Here is a 17601-nt window from a genome sequence, read left to right as displayed (position 1 = left end):
GAGGGAGAGGGAGAAGCAGACTCCCCACCAAGCACAGAGCCCTGGTGTGGAGCTCAGCCCCAGGACCCCGGGATCATGACCTGAGTTGAAGGCAGATGTTAACCGACTGAGCCACCCAGCCGTCCCTACAATGAATTATATTTATGATGCAGTGAATAATAGTGGGTTAGAGGTCAGGTACAGCACTGTTGTTTTCCCAATGCTTTTTTTTTTTTTTTTAAGAATTTATTTATTGGGCGCCTGGGTGGCTCAGTGGGTTAAGCCGCTGCCTTCGGCTCGGGTCATGATCCCATGGTCCTGGGATCGAGTCCCGCATCGGGCTCTCTGCTCAGCGGGGAGCCTGCTTCCTCCTCTCTCTCTCTCTCTCTCTGCCTGCCTCTCTGCTTACTTGTGATCTCTCTCTGTCAAATAAATAAATAAATTCTTTTTTGATTTATTTATAAATTCTTTTTTGATTTATTTATAAATTCTTTTTTGATTTATTTATAAATTCTTTTTTGATTTATTTATAAATTCTTTCTTGATTTATTTATAAATTCTTTTTTGATTTATTTATTTGACAGAGAGCGATCACAAGTAGGCAGAGAGGCAGGCAGAGAGAGAGAGAGAGAGGAGGAAGCAGGCTCCCCGCTGAGCAGAGAGCCCGATTCAGGACTCAATCCCAGGACCATGGGATCATGACCTGAGCCGAAGGCAGCGGCTTAACCCACTGAGCCACCCAGGCACCCCTTCCCAATGCTTTTTGATAAAGACAATGAAAACTTGTGGTACAGAATCATGCACAGAGTGCATCTATGTGGTCATGACCACATCTAAGTCTTCACAGGGTAAGAAAATAAAGGTGTTAACTTCAGTATTGTCGATCTTTCCATTGTGACCAAGGTGTTCTTGTGTTCAGAGAATTAAATTCCTGGAATATGTCAAAATGTGTCTAAATGTCAGAATTTAAGGTCAAGAGAAGTATCCACCCAGTTCGCTTCAAATCTATTGAAACTTAGAATTCATTTAGCCTTGTTTAGAAACAATGTTATCCACGATGAGTAATTAGTAGCCAGTGACACAAAATTCTGTGTACCCAAAGCACGGTGTTACAATCAGTGGTTCTAATTTTTGCACATCAGGGACAAGTTGTCTGCAACAATTAGAGCAGTGACCTGGTGACCCCAGACATCCTATTTCAGATATGGGACCATGACCTGCGGGAACTGGTAAGGGAATTAAATGTGGGCTAGGAACACTTACAGTCCTAAGGAAGGAAGGGAAGAGTGACCAACTCCTGGTGGGTTTATACAATCCTTCCCTACTTTGTCCTAAATGGGTTCTGCTATGAGATGTGAAATAGGGACTGGGTGGAAAGGAGGTTCCATCCTAGGGAGCAGTTGCCCCAGTCCCAGGGTAGGTGAATTTCAAGATAAGACAACAGGGGAAAAAGCGAGCTCACAGACACACCCAACTTTGGCAACTTTGCTAGAGTGGCCATCAATTGTTAGGTAACTCAGTCATTTGAAAAGCAGGTACTACCTCTACAATGTTGGCACTGACTCAAGAATGAATAGGTCAGGGCACCTGGGTGGCTCAGTGGGTTGAGCCGCTGCCTTCGGCTCTGGTCATGATCTCGGGGTCCTGGGATAGAGTCCCCCATCGGGCTCTCTGCTCAGCAGGGGGCCTGCTTCCCTTCCCCTCTCCCTGCCTGCCTCTCTGCCTACTTGTGATTTCTCTCTGTCAAATAAATAAATAAAATCTTTTTTTTTTTAAATAAAATCTTAAAAAAAAATGAATGGTCAGGTATGGCCCTGGTGTCTTCCTATCTACCTTAATTCTTCACCAGCGGACGAACAGGATATTCTTTTTTTTTTTTTTTAAAGATTTTATTAATTTTTTTTTTAAGATTTTATTTATTTGTCAGAGTGAGCACAGGCAGGCAGAGTGGCAGGCAGAGACAGATGGAGAAGCAGGCTCCCACTGAGCAAGGAGCCCGACGCAGGACTCGATCCCAGGACGCTGGAATCATGACCTGAGCCGAAGGCAGCGGCTTAACCAACTGAGCCACCCAGGCGTCCCTAGATTTTATTAATTTATTTGACAGAGATCACAAGTAGGCAGAGAGGCAGGCAGGGGCTGGGGGCGCAGGCTCCCTGCTGAGCAGAGAGCCAGATGCGGGACTCAATCCCAGAATCCTGACCAAGCCGAAGGCAGAGGCTTAACCCACTGAGCCACCCAGGCGCCCTGAACAGGATATTCTTGTTCCCACAAAGCCTCTCCATCTTCTTTGTCCCTCCCTCACCCAGACAGGACTGTGGGTTTCCTTTCAATTCAGTGTTATTTTATTCTTTGTGGCAAGGCAGGACAGGAAGGAAGTACCTATCAGGAAAGGATGCAGACTTATCAGGAATCTTTAGATATTGTTTGAAACTTAGAGGTAACCATGACCTTTCCCTCTGAACTTCAGTATATCTTAAATTCCTGAAGAACTGTATAAAAATGGCATGTCTGCAATGGCACTAAGCTTGAGATCAGCGGAGTAATATAGAGAAAAAGATGAAAGAAAAAGAATCTAAACTTTGGGGGCACGTGGGTGGCTCAGTGGGTTAAGCCTCTGCCTTCAGCTTGGGTCATGATCCCAGAGTCCTAGGATCAAGCCCCACATCAGGCTCTCTGCTCAGCAGGGAGCCTGTTTCCCCTCTCTCTCTCTGCCTGCCTCTCTGCTTGTGATCTCTCTCTCTCTGTGTCAAATAAGTAAAATAAGATCTTAAAAAAAAAAATCTAAGCTTTGCAGTCATCTAGATAACAAAAATAAATCCAAACACCTTATGAGAGAACTGATTTTAATCTGTGTTCTATAAAGAAGCACATTGTCAAGAGAGGTTGGTTTATGTCATTTACACAAATAACACAGGATTACTGTTGCAAATATAGTTTTATTTGGGGGTAAAGCCCACTCACTGTATTCAATAATGAAACGGAAGGACATTTTGAACCAGCAGATGCTACAAAGCTGGTAAAATGAATATCTAATAGGACCAGGCAAAGAAGAGATGATGGTGTGGAGTTTATGCTTTTTGAGTTTATGACCAGATCGCTTCATTTTAATCACTGATATGCCCACATTCAGTAAGATGTAACATTTGAGTTGTTTTGCTTGGGCCAGTGACAGACAATGAGTAACTATGTCTTAGCTTTGTATATCCAAGGGTTTTCAAATTACCTCTTTGAATGTTCAACCACACTCTCTCACCTTATCCCTTGACCAGAGATAACCACTTTAAAGCCAGCAGCCTCATAAAATACAAGGGTTGGGATCAAAGAACACACTTCAGAGTTTGAAGTTAACCTTTGCACCCTGAATTTAAACCACCAAGCCACCTAGACAAATATTTAGTCTCAAAAACATGTCAAGACACTTTTGAACAATATGTCTGGAGTCTTATAGAGAAACAGGTGCAGGAATCCAGGGGACAGTTGATCTGATGTCACACTGGTGAGTGACACAGTAACTTTAAGTCTTCATGAGTTGTATCAACAGAAAGTCATTGCAGCTGCAGATTTTCCTAAAGCAACAATTCAAATCTCCAGGACTGACTGGCATAATCTGGGTGCAGTCGCCTTGCCAGCGGGAAGTGAGAACAGGAGGTGACAGATGCTTCAGACTCCTCTGGAATGTGCTGAACAAATATTAAGGTAATCTTTGTGGGGTGTCCGGATATTTGGTTAAACCAAATGCCAATTAAGCCTCCCAAGCTAGGAAATGGGCTAATTTGTTTCGCTTAGGTATTTAGAAGACCCATCTCAGACAGCTAAGAAACAACTGAGGGAAAATGTGTGTATGCCCTTTCGCATGGAAATATAGGAAACCACCACCGGGAGGAAAAAAAAAAAACACACACACACACAAGTAACATCTATGACTGCCTAAAATACTGCTTATCACATCACTCTTCTAATCACTGGCCCTCAAAGGTGCTCCACAGCCAGTGGAATTATGTGCAAACTCTTCAAAGTAGCATCCATGTTCACCCTACAAGTCCTCTTCAATGTGCTTTACCCAGCCTGGACCTCCTGCTCTCTCGCAATCGGAGTCACCTGATCTAAAGCGCTTGCCGCAGTGAAAGGGAGGTAAATTGCAATTACCTGCGCCTGGAACGCTCTCTCCCACACCTGCCTGTCCAACCCTCCCCCACCCTAGCTGCCTTTTGAGCTCTCAGCACCTGGTTCTCATCACAGCATCTTTCCTTCTCTAGCGGTTGCTGAGCTCCAGTCTGCGCCACCGTCCAAGGTTTATGCACTTTTCGAACTAGGTCCTCCGCGTTACCCGTATAATGACTTAAGGCAACAAAGAAACAAATGCGTTTCTCCAAAGTGCCAACCTCTCGGATCCAGCACACGCTCCAACAGAGGGGACGAGGGTCGATCCGCCCGGGAGGACTCGGATCCCCAAGGCTTTCCCTCTCTTTGGCTTTACAAACTGCCCAATGACCTGCTAGGGCGGGGATATTTCATAAGCGCCCGCCCAATAACGAAGAGGGGGGCGGGCCTCGCTGGGAACTCGGCCCAATGAGAGGCGCGGAGGGGGCGGGAGCCCCGCCAGGAGGCATGGCTGGCGGCTGGGCGGGGATATATAAGCCCCAGCTAGCCGGACTGCTCCGGGATTCCTAGTGTTGCTGGAGACCCGTAACGCGTCTGCAGCCAACTACCCTCCGCAAGCATCACCTGTCGGAGCAGCCATGGTGAGAGGGAGCTGGGGGCACTGGCGGAGTCCACGGGGAGGGGGGTGCTGCGCGGGAAAGAGCGTGCTGGGGGCGTCCGAGGGTCCCGGGTAAGGGCCAGCTGCACGGGAAGGAGGGGAGGCCGGGCAGTCCGGGGTGTGTTGGGGTTTTGGGGCGGTCACAGCGACCACGGCGTGGGGGGCTGTGCGGAAGGCCGGGGACGCCCGCCGCGTCCGAGCGCTGGTCTTCTGAGCGCCTTGCCCGGGAGAGGCGGGAGGGGCGGACGCGAGCTGGAGAAGTTTTGCGCGCTCCGGCTGCAGAGGTGAGGGAAGGGCGCGGGGCCGGCGGGGCGCCAGCGTGATGAGGTCTGTCCCGCGCTGCGCGCAGCCTGGGGGCCCCCAACCCCGGCAGGGCTGGGCAGCGCGCTCTGGAGTCGGGAGCCTGGACCCGCCCCAGTTTTGTCCCGCGGCAGTCCGGGACAAAGGGGCGCCCGCCCCCAGCGGCAGTCCCCGCCTCCCTGTGAAGTCACACTCCGGCGCTGGAGGCCGGACCGGGCCGCTCGGCCAACTCCGGCAGGTTTCTCCAGTTCTGCACTGTTCGTCGGAATGCCTTTGTCTCCCGCGGCCAGATTCCGGCCAGAAGTCTGAGGTGCACGACCTTGACCCCTCCCTGGTCAGGCATGACTGTGAGCTCCTCCTGCCGTCTCAGGAGGAATATCTTTACTTCTCTCCTAGTTGCCCAAGCCCGTGAATTCCCAGTTAAACCGAAGAGCTAGGGGTGTGTCAGGCGTCAGGGCCTCCCAGGAATCTTTAGACCCCGCCTGTGTCCTGAGCCCCTGTAGAGGCTCGGAGGCTGTCTTGAAGGATAGCTCCTGAAATCGCTAAACTTTTGCCAGTTGTCTTAGAAGACCTCCTCCGCCTCTGGGACGTGTGCAAGCCCTTTCACACTCTAGACTGTGGGCTGGGGGTGAAGGACCAGAATAGAAAAGAGTCTGTCCCTTGTAGGAGTTACCTCAAGAGAGCTGAAAGGGCAGGGCGAGTCTTCTGGCTCCATCATGACCATCCAGCAGCACTTACCTGGGTTGACTGTGTACTGCGGTGGGCAGGGACAAGTGTCCAGAGTCAGGGCCTATCCCCCACCCCCCAAAAAAGGGGAGGTGGCAGATAAATTTTCAGACTAGCTCTAACTCCAGAGCCCCTGCCTCTGTTACCCAAAGACCTGAACTTCATCTTCTGCCCCTTCAGAAGGGGCACAGAGTCCCCACCATGGGAGACCCCTTCTCCTAGGGGTCCAGTGCTGGAGGCCCCATCTTGGTGTGCAGGACTCTGAGCTTTCCTGTCCCCGCCCTGCCCAGCACACAGGGCACTAGGCATTGGGACTTGGTGGCTTGGTATCAGCTTTCTTTAGTTCCTGCCCCTGAAGACCTAGGCTTTTTAGCCACCTTCGTTCTTGAGCCCTAAGGAAATGACAAGAAAATGAGGTCGTTTGGCTTAAAGTGTGGGAAAGTCTGGAAAGGGAACCCAGGCTTTTGGGTTTGGGACCATGTAACTCACTGTCAGGCCTCAGGCTCCAAGGAGGGAGCTTGCTTCCCTTCTCCATTCACACCACATCATCTCTCTGCTTCCCCCAACAGCGCGAGTGTATCTCCATCCATGTGGGCCAGGCGGGCGTGCAGATGGGCAATGCCTGCTGGGAGCTCTACTGCTTGGAGCACGATATCCAGCCCAATGGCACCATGCTCAGTGACAAGGCGCTGGGCAGCGGCGATGACTCCTTCAACACCTTCTTCAGTGAGACCGGGGCTGGCAAGCATGTGCCCCGGGCTGTCTTTGTGGACCTGGAGCCTGCTGTCATAGGTGAGTGGGCAAGGTTCCCCTCTCCAGCCTGTATTTTTTTTGCCAGCCCCAAAGTCAGTGGGGAGCTCTGCTTCGGGGAAAAGCTGTTGGAATGCAGGCAGCCCCCTGCCAAGAACAACTCTGAAGTCTGCTCTTTTGTCTAGACTCTGACTTCAGGAGGGGGTCCTAAGGGCTTCCTGTGCCAAGAGGGTTATCAGTGAAACTGCTCTGCCCAGAAACTGCCAGATTTTTGAGTCAGGGGTCAGATGCAGAATGAAGGCGCAGAAAAGAATGGTTATAAAAGCAGAAACTTTAAACTTACTTCCTTTTTCCTACCCACAGACTCTTGAGCTGCCTAAGGAATCGGGCACTGAGAACATTCTTAATGGCCCCTTACTCAGTCTTAACTGGAAGGGGTGGGCCCCTTAATAGGATGTGGACCTGTGGGAACTCGGCTGTTGCTGGCTCCCAGGAGGTTCTCTGCTTCCTCCTTTCTGCATCTGGATCCCCTCAGTTTCCTGTTCCTGAAAACTTTACCCTACCTCCTCCCCGTCTTTCTTTCTCTTTCCTCTTCTCTCTCTTAGCTTTCTTTCTTTTCCTTCCTTCCTTCCTTCCTTGTGTCTTTCCTTCCTTCTTTCTCTCTCCCTCTCCCTTCCTTCCTTCCTTCCTTTCAGATTTAACATATTTGAAAGAGAGCACAAGTGTGGGGGAGAGGGAGAAGCAGGCTCCCCACTGAACAGGGAACCCAACGAGGGGCTCGATCCCAGGACCCTAAGACCGTGACCTGAACCAAGGTCAGACACTTAACCGACTGAGCCACCCAAGCACTTCTCCATCTCCCCATCTTTCCAAAGACCATTTTGTGGATGTTAAACTGTGGAGTGGGTTTTCTGCATCAGTCTGTGTTCTAGTCCCAGTCAAAAGCCTTTGAGGGCACCTGGGTGGCTCAGTTGGTTGAACGACTGCCTTCTGCTCAGGTCATGATCCCAAGGTCCTGGGATTGAGTCCCACATCGGGCTCCCAGCTTCATGTGGAGTCTGCTTCTCCCTCTGACCTTCCCCCCTCTCATGCTCTCTCTCACTGTCTCTCAAATAAATAAATAAAATCTATAAAAAAAAAAAAGTCATTGAGCCTCCCCTAGACCCCCTCTGATTCCTCACCAAGTAGAAGTGGCTATGAGGGAAGGCGCTGTTAAAGGGGCCCCCTGACTTACCCCCTTCAGGCCCAGGGAGGACTAACTAGACTTTGGAAGGGGGTCTCTGGAAGGCCTTTTGCCATTCAGGCTCCCTTTTGCAGTTTTACCTAGCGGAGCTTAGCTTAACAGCAGAGGTCCTAGCACCTGCGTCCTCGTGGGGGATGAGACCGGCCTCTTACCTTTGCCCTCTTTCTTCCCCTCAAGATGGGGTAAGAACTGGCATTTATAGGCAGCTCTTCCACCCTGAGCAGCTGATATCTGGCAAGGAGGACGCTGCCAACAACTATGCCCGAGGCCACTACACTGTGGGGAAGGAGATCATCGATCTTGTGCTGGAGCGAATCCGAAAACTGGTGAGCAGACCGAGCACCCTTGACACCTTCAGGAGTTCCATGTGTCCTGAGTCTCCCTTCCTGGCCAGGGAGGCTGGACACGCGTGGAAGAAAGGGAAACCACAGATCTGTGGCTGTGACCAGGGCCCACGGTGTCCTGATGGCTCCTTTGACGTGTCTATCCTCGCCTTCCCCTAGGGGGAGCTGCGTGTCCCGGGTGTGGATCTAGGGTTAGGAGCCGGAATAACTGGTTCTGCCCCGAGTCTCTGGACTCAGGCTCCCACGCGGCTGGTTCCTAGTTTTGGCAGGTCTAATCGTCCAATCCAAGCCTTCTTTGAGCTTTGATCCCTCTCTGCCCCCAGCGGGTAGGTAGAAGCTGCTTTGGCCGCTCAGCCTGTTCTTAGATTCCCAAGCAGAACTTTACACCTGGGAGAGGCTCCCGCTTACTGGTTAGTTTTTAACCACTTCCCAGTTTACCCCATCCCTTGCCTGAGGCACTGAAAACCAGGAGTGAGGCCAAGTGGGAGCTGGTACTACGGCACTGGTCCTCTAGAGGGGACTGTCCAGACCTACTTCTGCTCACTAGTTTGGACGGAGGACTTGCCAGTCATTGACTTGAGGAATGGGATTCTGTGCTTGCAAAAACAAAGTTCCCTTTGGGCTTCAGATTTTTTTTTTTTTTTTTTTAAGATTGTATTTATTTTTTTTTGAGAGAGCGAGAGATCCCAAACTGCAGGGAAGGGTAGAAGCAGACTCCCGGCTAAGAAGCCCAATGTAGGACTCTATCCCAGGCCCCTGGGATCATGACCTGAGCCAAAGGCAGATGCTTAACCAAGTCACCCAAGTGTCCTAGGATTTTTTAAAGAGGTTTTGGGCTGGGGGGTGTGGGGAGGAGGGGTGGTTTGCTTTTTGGGTTTTGTTTTTTGGTTTTTGGTCTGGTGAAGTGTTTGGGATTTTTTCGTTGTTGTTTTCAGTTTGCATAAAGCTTGCTTTTTGTTTAAGTGATTTTTATGGGGATATAATTGCCATAGCATTAGTTTCAGGTGTACAATAGAGTGATTTGCTATATGGATATATCACAAATAAATGGAGAATTTTTATGTCCTTACTCCCTGTGCATCTGGTACACATTGACGCTCTTCTAAAAAATGTACACTCCATAAAGGGTGCATTCTTGTTTTGTTTTAAGATTTTATCCATTTATTTGACAGACAGATCAGAGGCAGGCAGAGAGAGAAGGGGAAGCAGGCTCCCTGCTGAGCAGAGAACCCAATGTGGGGCTCAATCCCAGAACTCTGGGATCATGACCTGAGCCGAAGGCAGAGGCTTTAACCCACTGAGCCACCCAGGTGCCCCCAGATTGACGCTCTTCTAGTCCAAGGTCCAGCTACATCAGCAGTCAGCCCGGGTACTTGTTAAACCCGCAGGTCCCTGGGTTCCAGTCTCAAGTGCGGGGCGAGGGATCTCTATGTTCAACAAGATGCCGCCACTGCCTCCCCCGACCTCCCACTCTCTTGCAGAGTTGAGAGGGCCCAGCTGTCTGACAACAATGTTCCAACCCACCCGACCCTCCTCACCTCTCCCCTCCCACCGCCCCTCACTTGCCACTTCATGAACACAGCAACGCCCTTCGAGGTAGAACTCCAAACCCCTGTAGGGTGTTCTCTTCTCACCTCTACATAGAAGAAACAAAAGAGTATGAGAGAACTTTCTGGAGTCACAGAAATTTCTCTATCTTGATTAGTTTGGTAAGGTAGGTATACACACTTGTCGAACCGTTCATTATACCAGCAATAAAATGGAGTACCAATTGTGGTACACGTTTTATTTTGTTTATTTTATTGATTTTGTGGTGTTTGTTTTCTAAATACAGAAGTAAATAAAGCTGTGGTTGGGTCACAGTAGCTTTGGGGACGGAAGAGGGTTCTGTTGGGAGAAAGGGGCTGGGGAGCTAGGGGATGGGGTGGGTCACCTGCCTGCTAACCCGCTGTTGTCTCCTACACCAGACAGACCAGTGCACCGGCCTTCAGGGTTTCCTCATCTTCCACAGCTTTGGGGGTGGCACTGGCTCAGGCTTTACCTCCCTGTTGATGGAGCGGCTTTCTGTTGACTACGGCAAGAAGTCCAAGTTGGAGTTTGCCATCTACCCCGCGCCCCAGGTGTCCACGGCCGTGGTGGAGCCCTACAACTCCATCCTGACCACACACACCACCCTGGAGCACTCGGACTGTGCCTTCATGGTGGACAATGAGGCCATCTACGACATATGTCGGCGCAACCTGGACATCGAGCGCCCCACCTACACCAACCTCAACCGGCTCATCGGCCAGATCGTGTCCTCCATCACCGCCTCCCTGCGCTTCGACGGGGCCCTCAACGTGGACCTCACAGAGTTCCAGACCAACCTGGTGCCCTACCCCCGCATCCACTTCCCCCTGGTGACCTACGCCCCCATCGTCTCGGCCGAGAAAGCGTACCATGAGCAGCTATCAGTGGCAGAGATCACCAACGCCTGCTTCGAACCCTCCAACCAGATGGTCAAGTGTGACCCTCGCCATGGCAAATATATGGCCTGCTGCATGCTGTACCGCGGGGAAGTGGTGCCCAAAGACGTGAACGCCGCCATCGCGGCTATTAAGACCAAGCGCACCATCCAGTTTGTGGACTGGTGTCCCACAGGTTTCAAGGCAAGCTGGGAATGAAGTCGGGGTTGGGAGGGTGCAGTGGGGGAGAGGGGAGGCGGTGAGCACGTGGCCTGTGTACCCGCTGAGAGGGAAGATTGCTACAGAGTGCCAGGCAGGATAACAAAAGCGCTAGGGATGGAGAGATTCGGGCAAATAACAGCTTTTTTATTCTGCTCAAAATCTTGTCTTTATGAAAGGAAAAGTAGGTTTCACATCTCTTAGCCTGGCAAATAGGCACTCCCTGGGTTTGCCAGTCAGGTTGGGACCGATCGTTCACCTGTGCCCGGAATGTACCCACCCGATAGGACTCCTGCTGGCAAGAGCGTGCTTCTGGAGACTCAAAAGACCCTCCATTCAGATAATGGGCAAGACATGGTCAGAAGATCTATGAACGCAGCCCCTTCCTTTTGAAGTAATGAGGAAGAATTTGTTTATGCCCCTTTTCTTGCTCCACATTCCCAGAGGGTACTGAGCAAGTTCAAGGTTGCAGCTGTGGCATTTAGAAAACCCACAGCTTCCCTGCCTGGTGTTGCTGTTGGTTGCAGACGTGACCATGACGGGAGGGGACACAGGGACTCCGGTGTTAAAGCTAACAGCCATGTGCTGGGACTGAAGAGCTGTCCTGTAGCTCAAAACTAGCAACCGGGGCTAGGAAGTGTGGGAGGTGAATTCTCCCAACTCCATATTAGGAAAGCTTTAGCTACTGGGAGAAAGAATAGGCTGCCTTCAGGAAGTAGTAAGCTTGCTGTCTGGAGAGGCAGTTAAGGGGGAAGTTGACTTTTCTTTCTTTTTTTCTTTTCCTTTTTTTTTTTTTTTTAAACGTGGAATATGAAATGTATATGTTCTGAATATCTGAATAGAGCAATTTTTAAAGTAGGTTAGGTTTAGATCCAATTGGAGATCTCACAAGATTTTATATTTTTTAAACTATTTTCTAAACTATAGAAAAATGGGGAGATTAGTATAATTTACATGTACGCCGCCTAGATTCAACATCTGACTCTCCTAGGCTTCCTTTAGTTTTGCTTTGCTGACCCATTTACACTCATTTATAGACATTTCTGACCCACTGGTCTGTTTTTGTGCCTAACAAAATTAATACTCCTCCAAAATAAGAATACCTAAGTCAATATCTGAACTTTCCCAATTTCCACAAGTATCTCTCATATCCATTTGCCAGAGTCAGAATATAATCTAGGCCCAGGCATAGTATTTGCCTCTTCATTCTTTTAATGTAAAGCAGCCACCCTTTTTCTGGGCTGTGGTTTTGAAGGGACTGGTCTTAGTATCTTGAAAGTACCACATTCTGGATCAGTTTGTTTCCTAATGGCGGTAAACTTGCTCCCTTATCCCTGTGTTCCTCATAGACTGGCAATGCCAGACACCAAGGGACAGCCCCTCTCCGGGCTTTGGGAGTCCTTCCACAGACCCCTTCCCGGGAACCCGGAACCAGGAGCTTACCCTGTTTGCTCTTTCTTCTTAGGTTGGCATTAACTACCAACCCCCCACCGTGGTGCCCGGGGGTGACCTGGCCAAGGTGCAGCGGGCCGTGTGCATGCTGAGCAACACCACAGCCATCGCCGAGGCCTGGGCCCGCCTCGACCACAAGTTTGACCTGATGTATGCCAAACGGGCCTTTGTGCACTGGTATGTGGGCGAGGGCATGGAGGAAGGAGAGTTCTCAGAGGCCCGGGAGGACCTGGCCGCCCTGGAGAAGGATTATGAAGAAGTGGGAACAGAGTCTATGGATGGCGAAGATGAAAGTGAGGAGTTCTAGGGGGTCCTGGCCCCTGCAATGCCCGGTCTCTCTACCTGGTTTTGTATTTCTCGTTCCACTGTTTCCCTAACCCCCTACCAATACAGTCAGTGTTGCAAGTGATGTGGAGCTCTGTGATGTGAGGTTCTGGCCAGGCACGGGCCTTCACTAACTTCCCAACATCCTCGTCGTCCTTCTGAGTTAAGGGGCAGGGCGGCCTCTGCCTCCAGGGCTTCCAGCCAGGGGGATGCCTATGGGAGGACTGATCAGACCACCCTGACACATAGGCAGGGGCTCAGGACCTGGACTGTGGGGCCTTGACTTCATGTGTTGGTTCCCTGTGTGTACCCCCTTATCCCACCCACCCCCCCGAGGAAAGGTAAACCTTCTAGAGGTTCTGGCAAAAGCTGCTGGAAGTTGGTCTGTCCCTAGCATTCCAGGACAGAAAGTCTATCTCAGTTTCAATGCCAGGAAGGAGTCAAGTATGTTCGGGGGTTTTTGTTTTTAAACCTATCCTCCCTCCTCATGGCCAACAGAGGGCAGTAGAGGTTGAAGCCACAAGAATTGACAAGCCAATCTGCAGCAGCCATCTTAAAATTTAGGGCTCCAGCCGGATGGCATATGAAGTGAAGGCATAGGGTCCAAGAACCAGGATCCCAAAAGACGGAGTCTTTAGCTTGGGGCTGTGAACATCTGAAATACTTTTCAAAGTGCCTATGAGCCTTTTAGACAAAAAAGTCTATATTTTTTATTTTTAAAGGGGTCCCTGATGAGAAAGGTACAGTTCTAGGACCTGGCCACACATGGTCTTAGAGATCAATGTACTAGTCAGTAGAAGGACCTAGCAGGACCTAGGAGGAAAGTAGAGGGTCCCTTCCAGCATGGCCCCAGGTTCGGGGAGGTCTTTCCTTAATGTGCTTGAAAGCCTCTCAGCCAGACAGGAATGTATTCTCTGAAGAGGTGGGATATCTCTGTCGGACCAAGCTCAGCCCCTGGCAAGGCCAAGGCCATTGAGTGGAACCCAGCCCAGCCCCCACCAGAAGGGTAGGGCCTGTACTCTTCATCTGAGTCTATCTGCTTTTTATTTTTCAGACATTGAATTGCAGTGTGTCACTCAGGATGGGTCTCTGCTTTTTTTAGGCACCAGTGAGCCTCGGGGCTACCCAGATGTGTCTGCAGTGGCCTTGCTTTGGGTTCAGGGGACAAGTTTCTTAATGCTAACCTAGGAACTGATTCCCAACATCTATAAGCCTTGCTTGATTGATCCCTGGGAGGCGTTCAGTGTCCTAGAGCGCATGAGCACAGCACTCAGATCCAGACTTTGACCCCTACCCGTGAAGCCGCAGACGTTTAAGAGGGCTTGGGGCACCTGGGTGGCTCAGTGGGTTGAGCCGCTGCCTTCGGCTCGGGTCGTGATCTCAGGGTCCTGGGATGGAGTCCCGCATCGGGCTCTCTGCTCAGCAGGGAGCCTGCTTCCTCCTCTCTCTCTCTGGCTGCCTCTCTGCCTACATGTGATCGCTCTCTGTCAAATAAATAAATAAATAAATAATCTTAATTAAAAAAAAAAAAAAAGAGGGCTTGTGGACCAATACAAAGTGTCAATCCCAGGAACTGAATGGGTCTCTTCCTGAAGATCCAGAAGGACTTAGGGCTTGGGTTAAAGGTGGAGTTAAGGTGTAGTAGGAAGGGAAGGTTAGGAAAACGTGGCCAGCGCCTATTCAAGGACCTGGATCAGTCTATGTTCAGCAAGTACGTCCAGCCTGCTCTACTGGTAGCTTCACCCAGAAACCGAGAGCTGACATTTATTCTCCTCTTTCTTTCCCTGCTTTTTGTCTCACTGGACACATGAATTCATATATACTAGCAGTTCCTCTTCTATGAGTTCCAACCACTAAATAGACCCCTCCTCGCCCTACAGGTGCCCCAGGCATTGGGAAGGAGAACAGCCAGTGAGAATTAGACACCTAACCCCGAGGCCCTCCTGTTATGAGAACTGGGGATGGGGTGAGTCAGTTACAAGTGGGCGGAGCGAGCCAGATAATTTATTTGGATAAACTTGAAGCTGCCATACTCTTCTCCAGTGGCCCCAAACTAGAATAGGTATAAGTCACTTTCCCTTCTCTCACTTCCTATCCCTTTTCTGTGTATATTTTCGAAACAAGCAGAAGGGTCTTTTGTTACATCTGTGTCTGGACTCCGCCCCTCCCCTCCGACACCCACTGCTGAGCCCCAGATAGAGCCATGTCCTTGGATCCCCAGGGAGCGGCTTGCCTGGGTTCCTTTCCAGCTATGGAGTCGTTGGTGGGGTAACGATGGAGAAGCAGAGAGCTTCTTGCCGTGGGAGCTGTGGTCTGACACTGAGAGCACTCAGTGTCTTAACAAGTACTCTACGTAAAGCATGACCCTCACGTGAGCATTAGGGTGGGGTGTTCATGCAGAGTTTTTACTGGAGCTGGCAGCAGGTGTGCTCTGGCCCTGGCCATAGCAGGGCCTAAACCCAGATGGCCTCCTGCAGGTACCCCCTTCCCTTTGTAACAGACCCAGGACCTGGGAGCCTGGTGGGAAGTTGGCTCTGCGGAATCCTTGCAGAGGAGGGTGGTTATCCCGCTGGTGATCAGAATGGGACACTAAAAGGCGTTAGCCTTAATAACAGGGAAGATTAGAGCATCTGTACCACAGCTAGCTGGTATTAGAAGCTTGACAAAAAATTCCCACCCTCAAAAAAGTATGGAGGCCTCGGCTGTTTGTATCTCTCTCTGGTGCAGATTTTCACTAATTCCTGGTATTCAGGCCGCTCCTTCCCTCTCCCCTGAGCTGTGCCTGAGATGCCTTTTAGATCTGACTGCTCCGAGGTGTGACCTTGTTTTCTTCTGGATGTGTTAACAGATGCCTACCAGTTCTAAGGTGAAAGACAGGGTCCTGAGGTCTGACTGCTTTTTTGTGAAGATTTTTGACTGGTCTTGCTGTTCTTGCCTCTTCCCTGTATCCCCCTCCCCGCCCCCACACCTTCCGAACTCCCCAGAGTTTCCAGTCCCTTGGCCTTTTGGAGATCGGTGATGGGAGCCCTCTTGCTTCTTGTAAGCACATAGTGTTGTGCACCAGTCCTAGCTATAGCAAGGAACTGATCGGCTGCCTCTCTGTTTTCCCTCTTCCTTAAAGCTCATATTGGGGAGAGAAATGTGCAGGGTGTACCTAGAGGACATGGGAATCCCCAGCTCTTCCTTCTGAGAGGACTGGCACTTGAGCCAGATACTGAAGGTCTACTGGGATAGAGAGAAGGCAGGCTGTTCCCAGCAGAGACTGGCGGAGGAAAAGATACAGGAAGCACAGATACTTTCTCTTCAGTTTGTAGCTGAAACTTGAGATGGAAGAAGGGGGAGCTAGAGAAAAAGGTACTGACCTAAAGGACCTTGGTTTTGCCCTCTCTTCCTCGAATGTTTATTGAGTGAGTACCTACTATGTAGCACAGATTATTCTAGATGCTAGACAGAACCAATGAGGCAACAGAGGAGTTTGAATTTTCTGCTGTATAAAACCTTCAGTGGCTGTCAAGTGCCACATCCAGGGTCTCCTGTCCTTAAAGCAGTGGTTCTCAGGCTAAGGTGAGGTCGCCAGATTGTTTGGGTTGGCACACCTGCAGAGGGGGTGTTGGGTGTGCCATGGGGAGAGAGCCCGGCTGCTACTGCAATCATCCTACGAAGCACAGGACATACCTCCTCTCAACAAGAACTGTCCTGCCCCAAAATGTCCGTGGTGTCGAGATTGAAAACCTTGCCTTAAAGAATTGCTTGGCAGTTGCAAGAAGGGTCCGTTCCCAAGCACAGTGCGGGAGAGGGATGGGGGCAGCTGTGGTAAGCGAGGTGAGGGCTGATGCCTCAGCCAGAGCTGTGAGATGGGGAAGAGAAGAGGTTGGAATCCCAATATTTAGGACCAGCTGGTGTGGCCTGTGGAGAGAGTTGTGCATGACCGGTTTCCTGCCATGGACGCCGTGAGATGCTGTCCCTCCATGTTATTCTGCTTGGGTTTGGAGAGGAATTCATCTTCAGACACTGCATTCATCTCCTAAGGCTGCCATAAACCAAGGACCACTACTGGGGGGCTTATGCAACGGAAATCAACTTTCTCACGGTTCTGGACGCCGGAAGTCTGACACGAAGGTGTCGTCAGGGTTGGTTCCTTCGGCTTCTCCCCTGGGCTTACAGATGGCCATCTTCTTCCTGTGTCCTCACATGGTCTTCCCTCTGTGCCTGTCTGTGTCCCCATTTGCTCCTCTTATGAGGACACCAGTCATCTAGGACTCACCGTATGACTTTATCTTAATTACCTCTTGAAAGGTCCTCTCTCTCATACAGTCCCACTCTGAGGTATGTCAGCATATGAATTTTGTGGGGGGGGCACGGTTCAGCCTTTAACAGACAAGGCTGAGCTTGAGTTCCCTGGGGGCCAGCCAAAGCACACGCAGCCCCCGGAGATGCTGCTCTGAAACTCAGGGTCAGGGCGTGAGATCACCCATGGAGAGTACCGAAGGACAGAGGAGATGCCCCAGAGAGCTCTGCTGTCCAGAGGAGTGGAGAGACCTCCCAGCCCAGGGGAGAGAACCATCGCAGAAGGTTTGGGGACAGGATGTGTTTTTAGTCCTTGATGCTAGAGTCAGAGCTGCAACAGAGACAGATGAGTACTGGTATAGTTGGGTCTGCAGGTGGGAGGTTGGAAGTCCTGGCTTCTGTTTTTATTTTTTATTAAAGATTTTTATTTATTGGGGCACCTGGGTGGCTCAGGGGGTTAAGCCTCTGCCTTCAGCTCAGGTCATGATCTCAGGGTCCTGGGATTGAGCCCCACATTGGGCTCTCTGCTCGGCAGGGAGCCTGCTTCCTTTCTTTCTCTCTCTCTGCCTACTTGTGATCTCTGTCTGTCAAATAAATAAATAAAATCTTTTTTTAAAAGTCTAAAAATTTTTTTAAAAAAAAGATTTTTATTTATTTGAGAGAGAGAAAGCACAAGCAGAGGGAGGGACAGAGGGAGAAACAGACTCCACACTGAGTGGGGAGCCCGGTGTGGGGCTTGATCCCAGAACCCTGGGATCCTGACTCAGCTGA

The 17601-nt window shown here is 50.5% G+C and overlaps 1 protein-coding gene across 1 annotated transcript; it reads left to right on the top strand.

Moving 5' to 3' along the window:
• The first annotated feature begins 4653 nt into the window (after positions 1-4653).
• Positions 4654-12628, top strand: LOC122918800 (tubulin alpha-8 chain). Its single transcript, XM_044267623.1, has 5 exons — positions 4654-4724; positions 6337-6559; positions 7938-8086; positions 10072-10752; positions 12233-12628. Exons 1-5 carry the CDS (start codon positions 4722-4724, stop codon positions 12524-12526), a joined length of 1350 nt encoding a protein of 449 aa, XP_044123558.1. The 5' UTR covers positions 4654-4721; the 3' UTR covers positions 12527-12628.
• The last annotated feature ends 4973 nt before the right edge of the window (positions 12629-17601 follow it).

Source organism: Neovison vison, chromosome 10 (assembly GCF_020171115.1).
Source record: "Neovison vison isolate M4711 chromosome 10, ASM_NN_V1, whole genome shotgun sequence".
Lineage (NCBI taxonomy): Eukaryota > Metazoa > Chordata > Mammalia > Carnivora > Mustelidae > Neogale > Neogale vison.
This window is presented reverse-complemented; position numbering and strand designations above follow the sequence as displayed.

What these genes read in the sequence shown, in the direction of transcription:
- LOC122918800 (XM_044267623.1), top strand. An exon ending in CCTGGAGCCTGCTGTCATAG is followed by an intron (nt 6,560 to 7,937) that starts GTGAGTGGGCAA and finishes CTTCCCCTCAAG; the next exon opens with ATGGGGTAAGAACTGGCATT. An exon ending in TGGAGCGAATCCGAAAACTG is followed by an intron (nt 8,087 to 10,071) that starts GTGAGCAGACCG and finishes CTCCTACACCAG; the next exon opens with ACAGACCAGTGCACCGGCCT.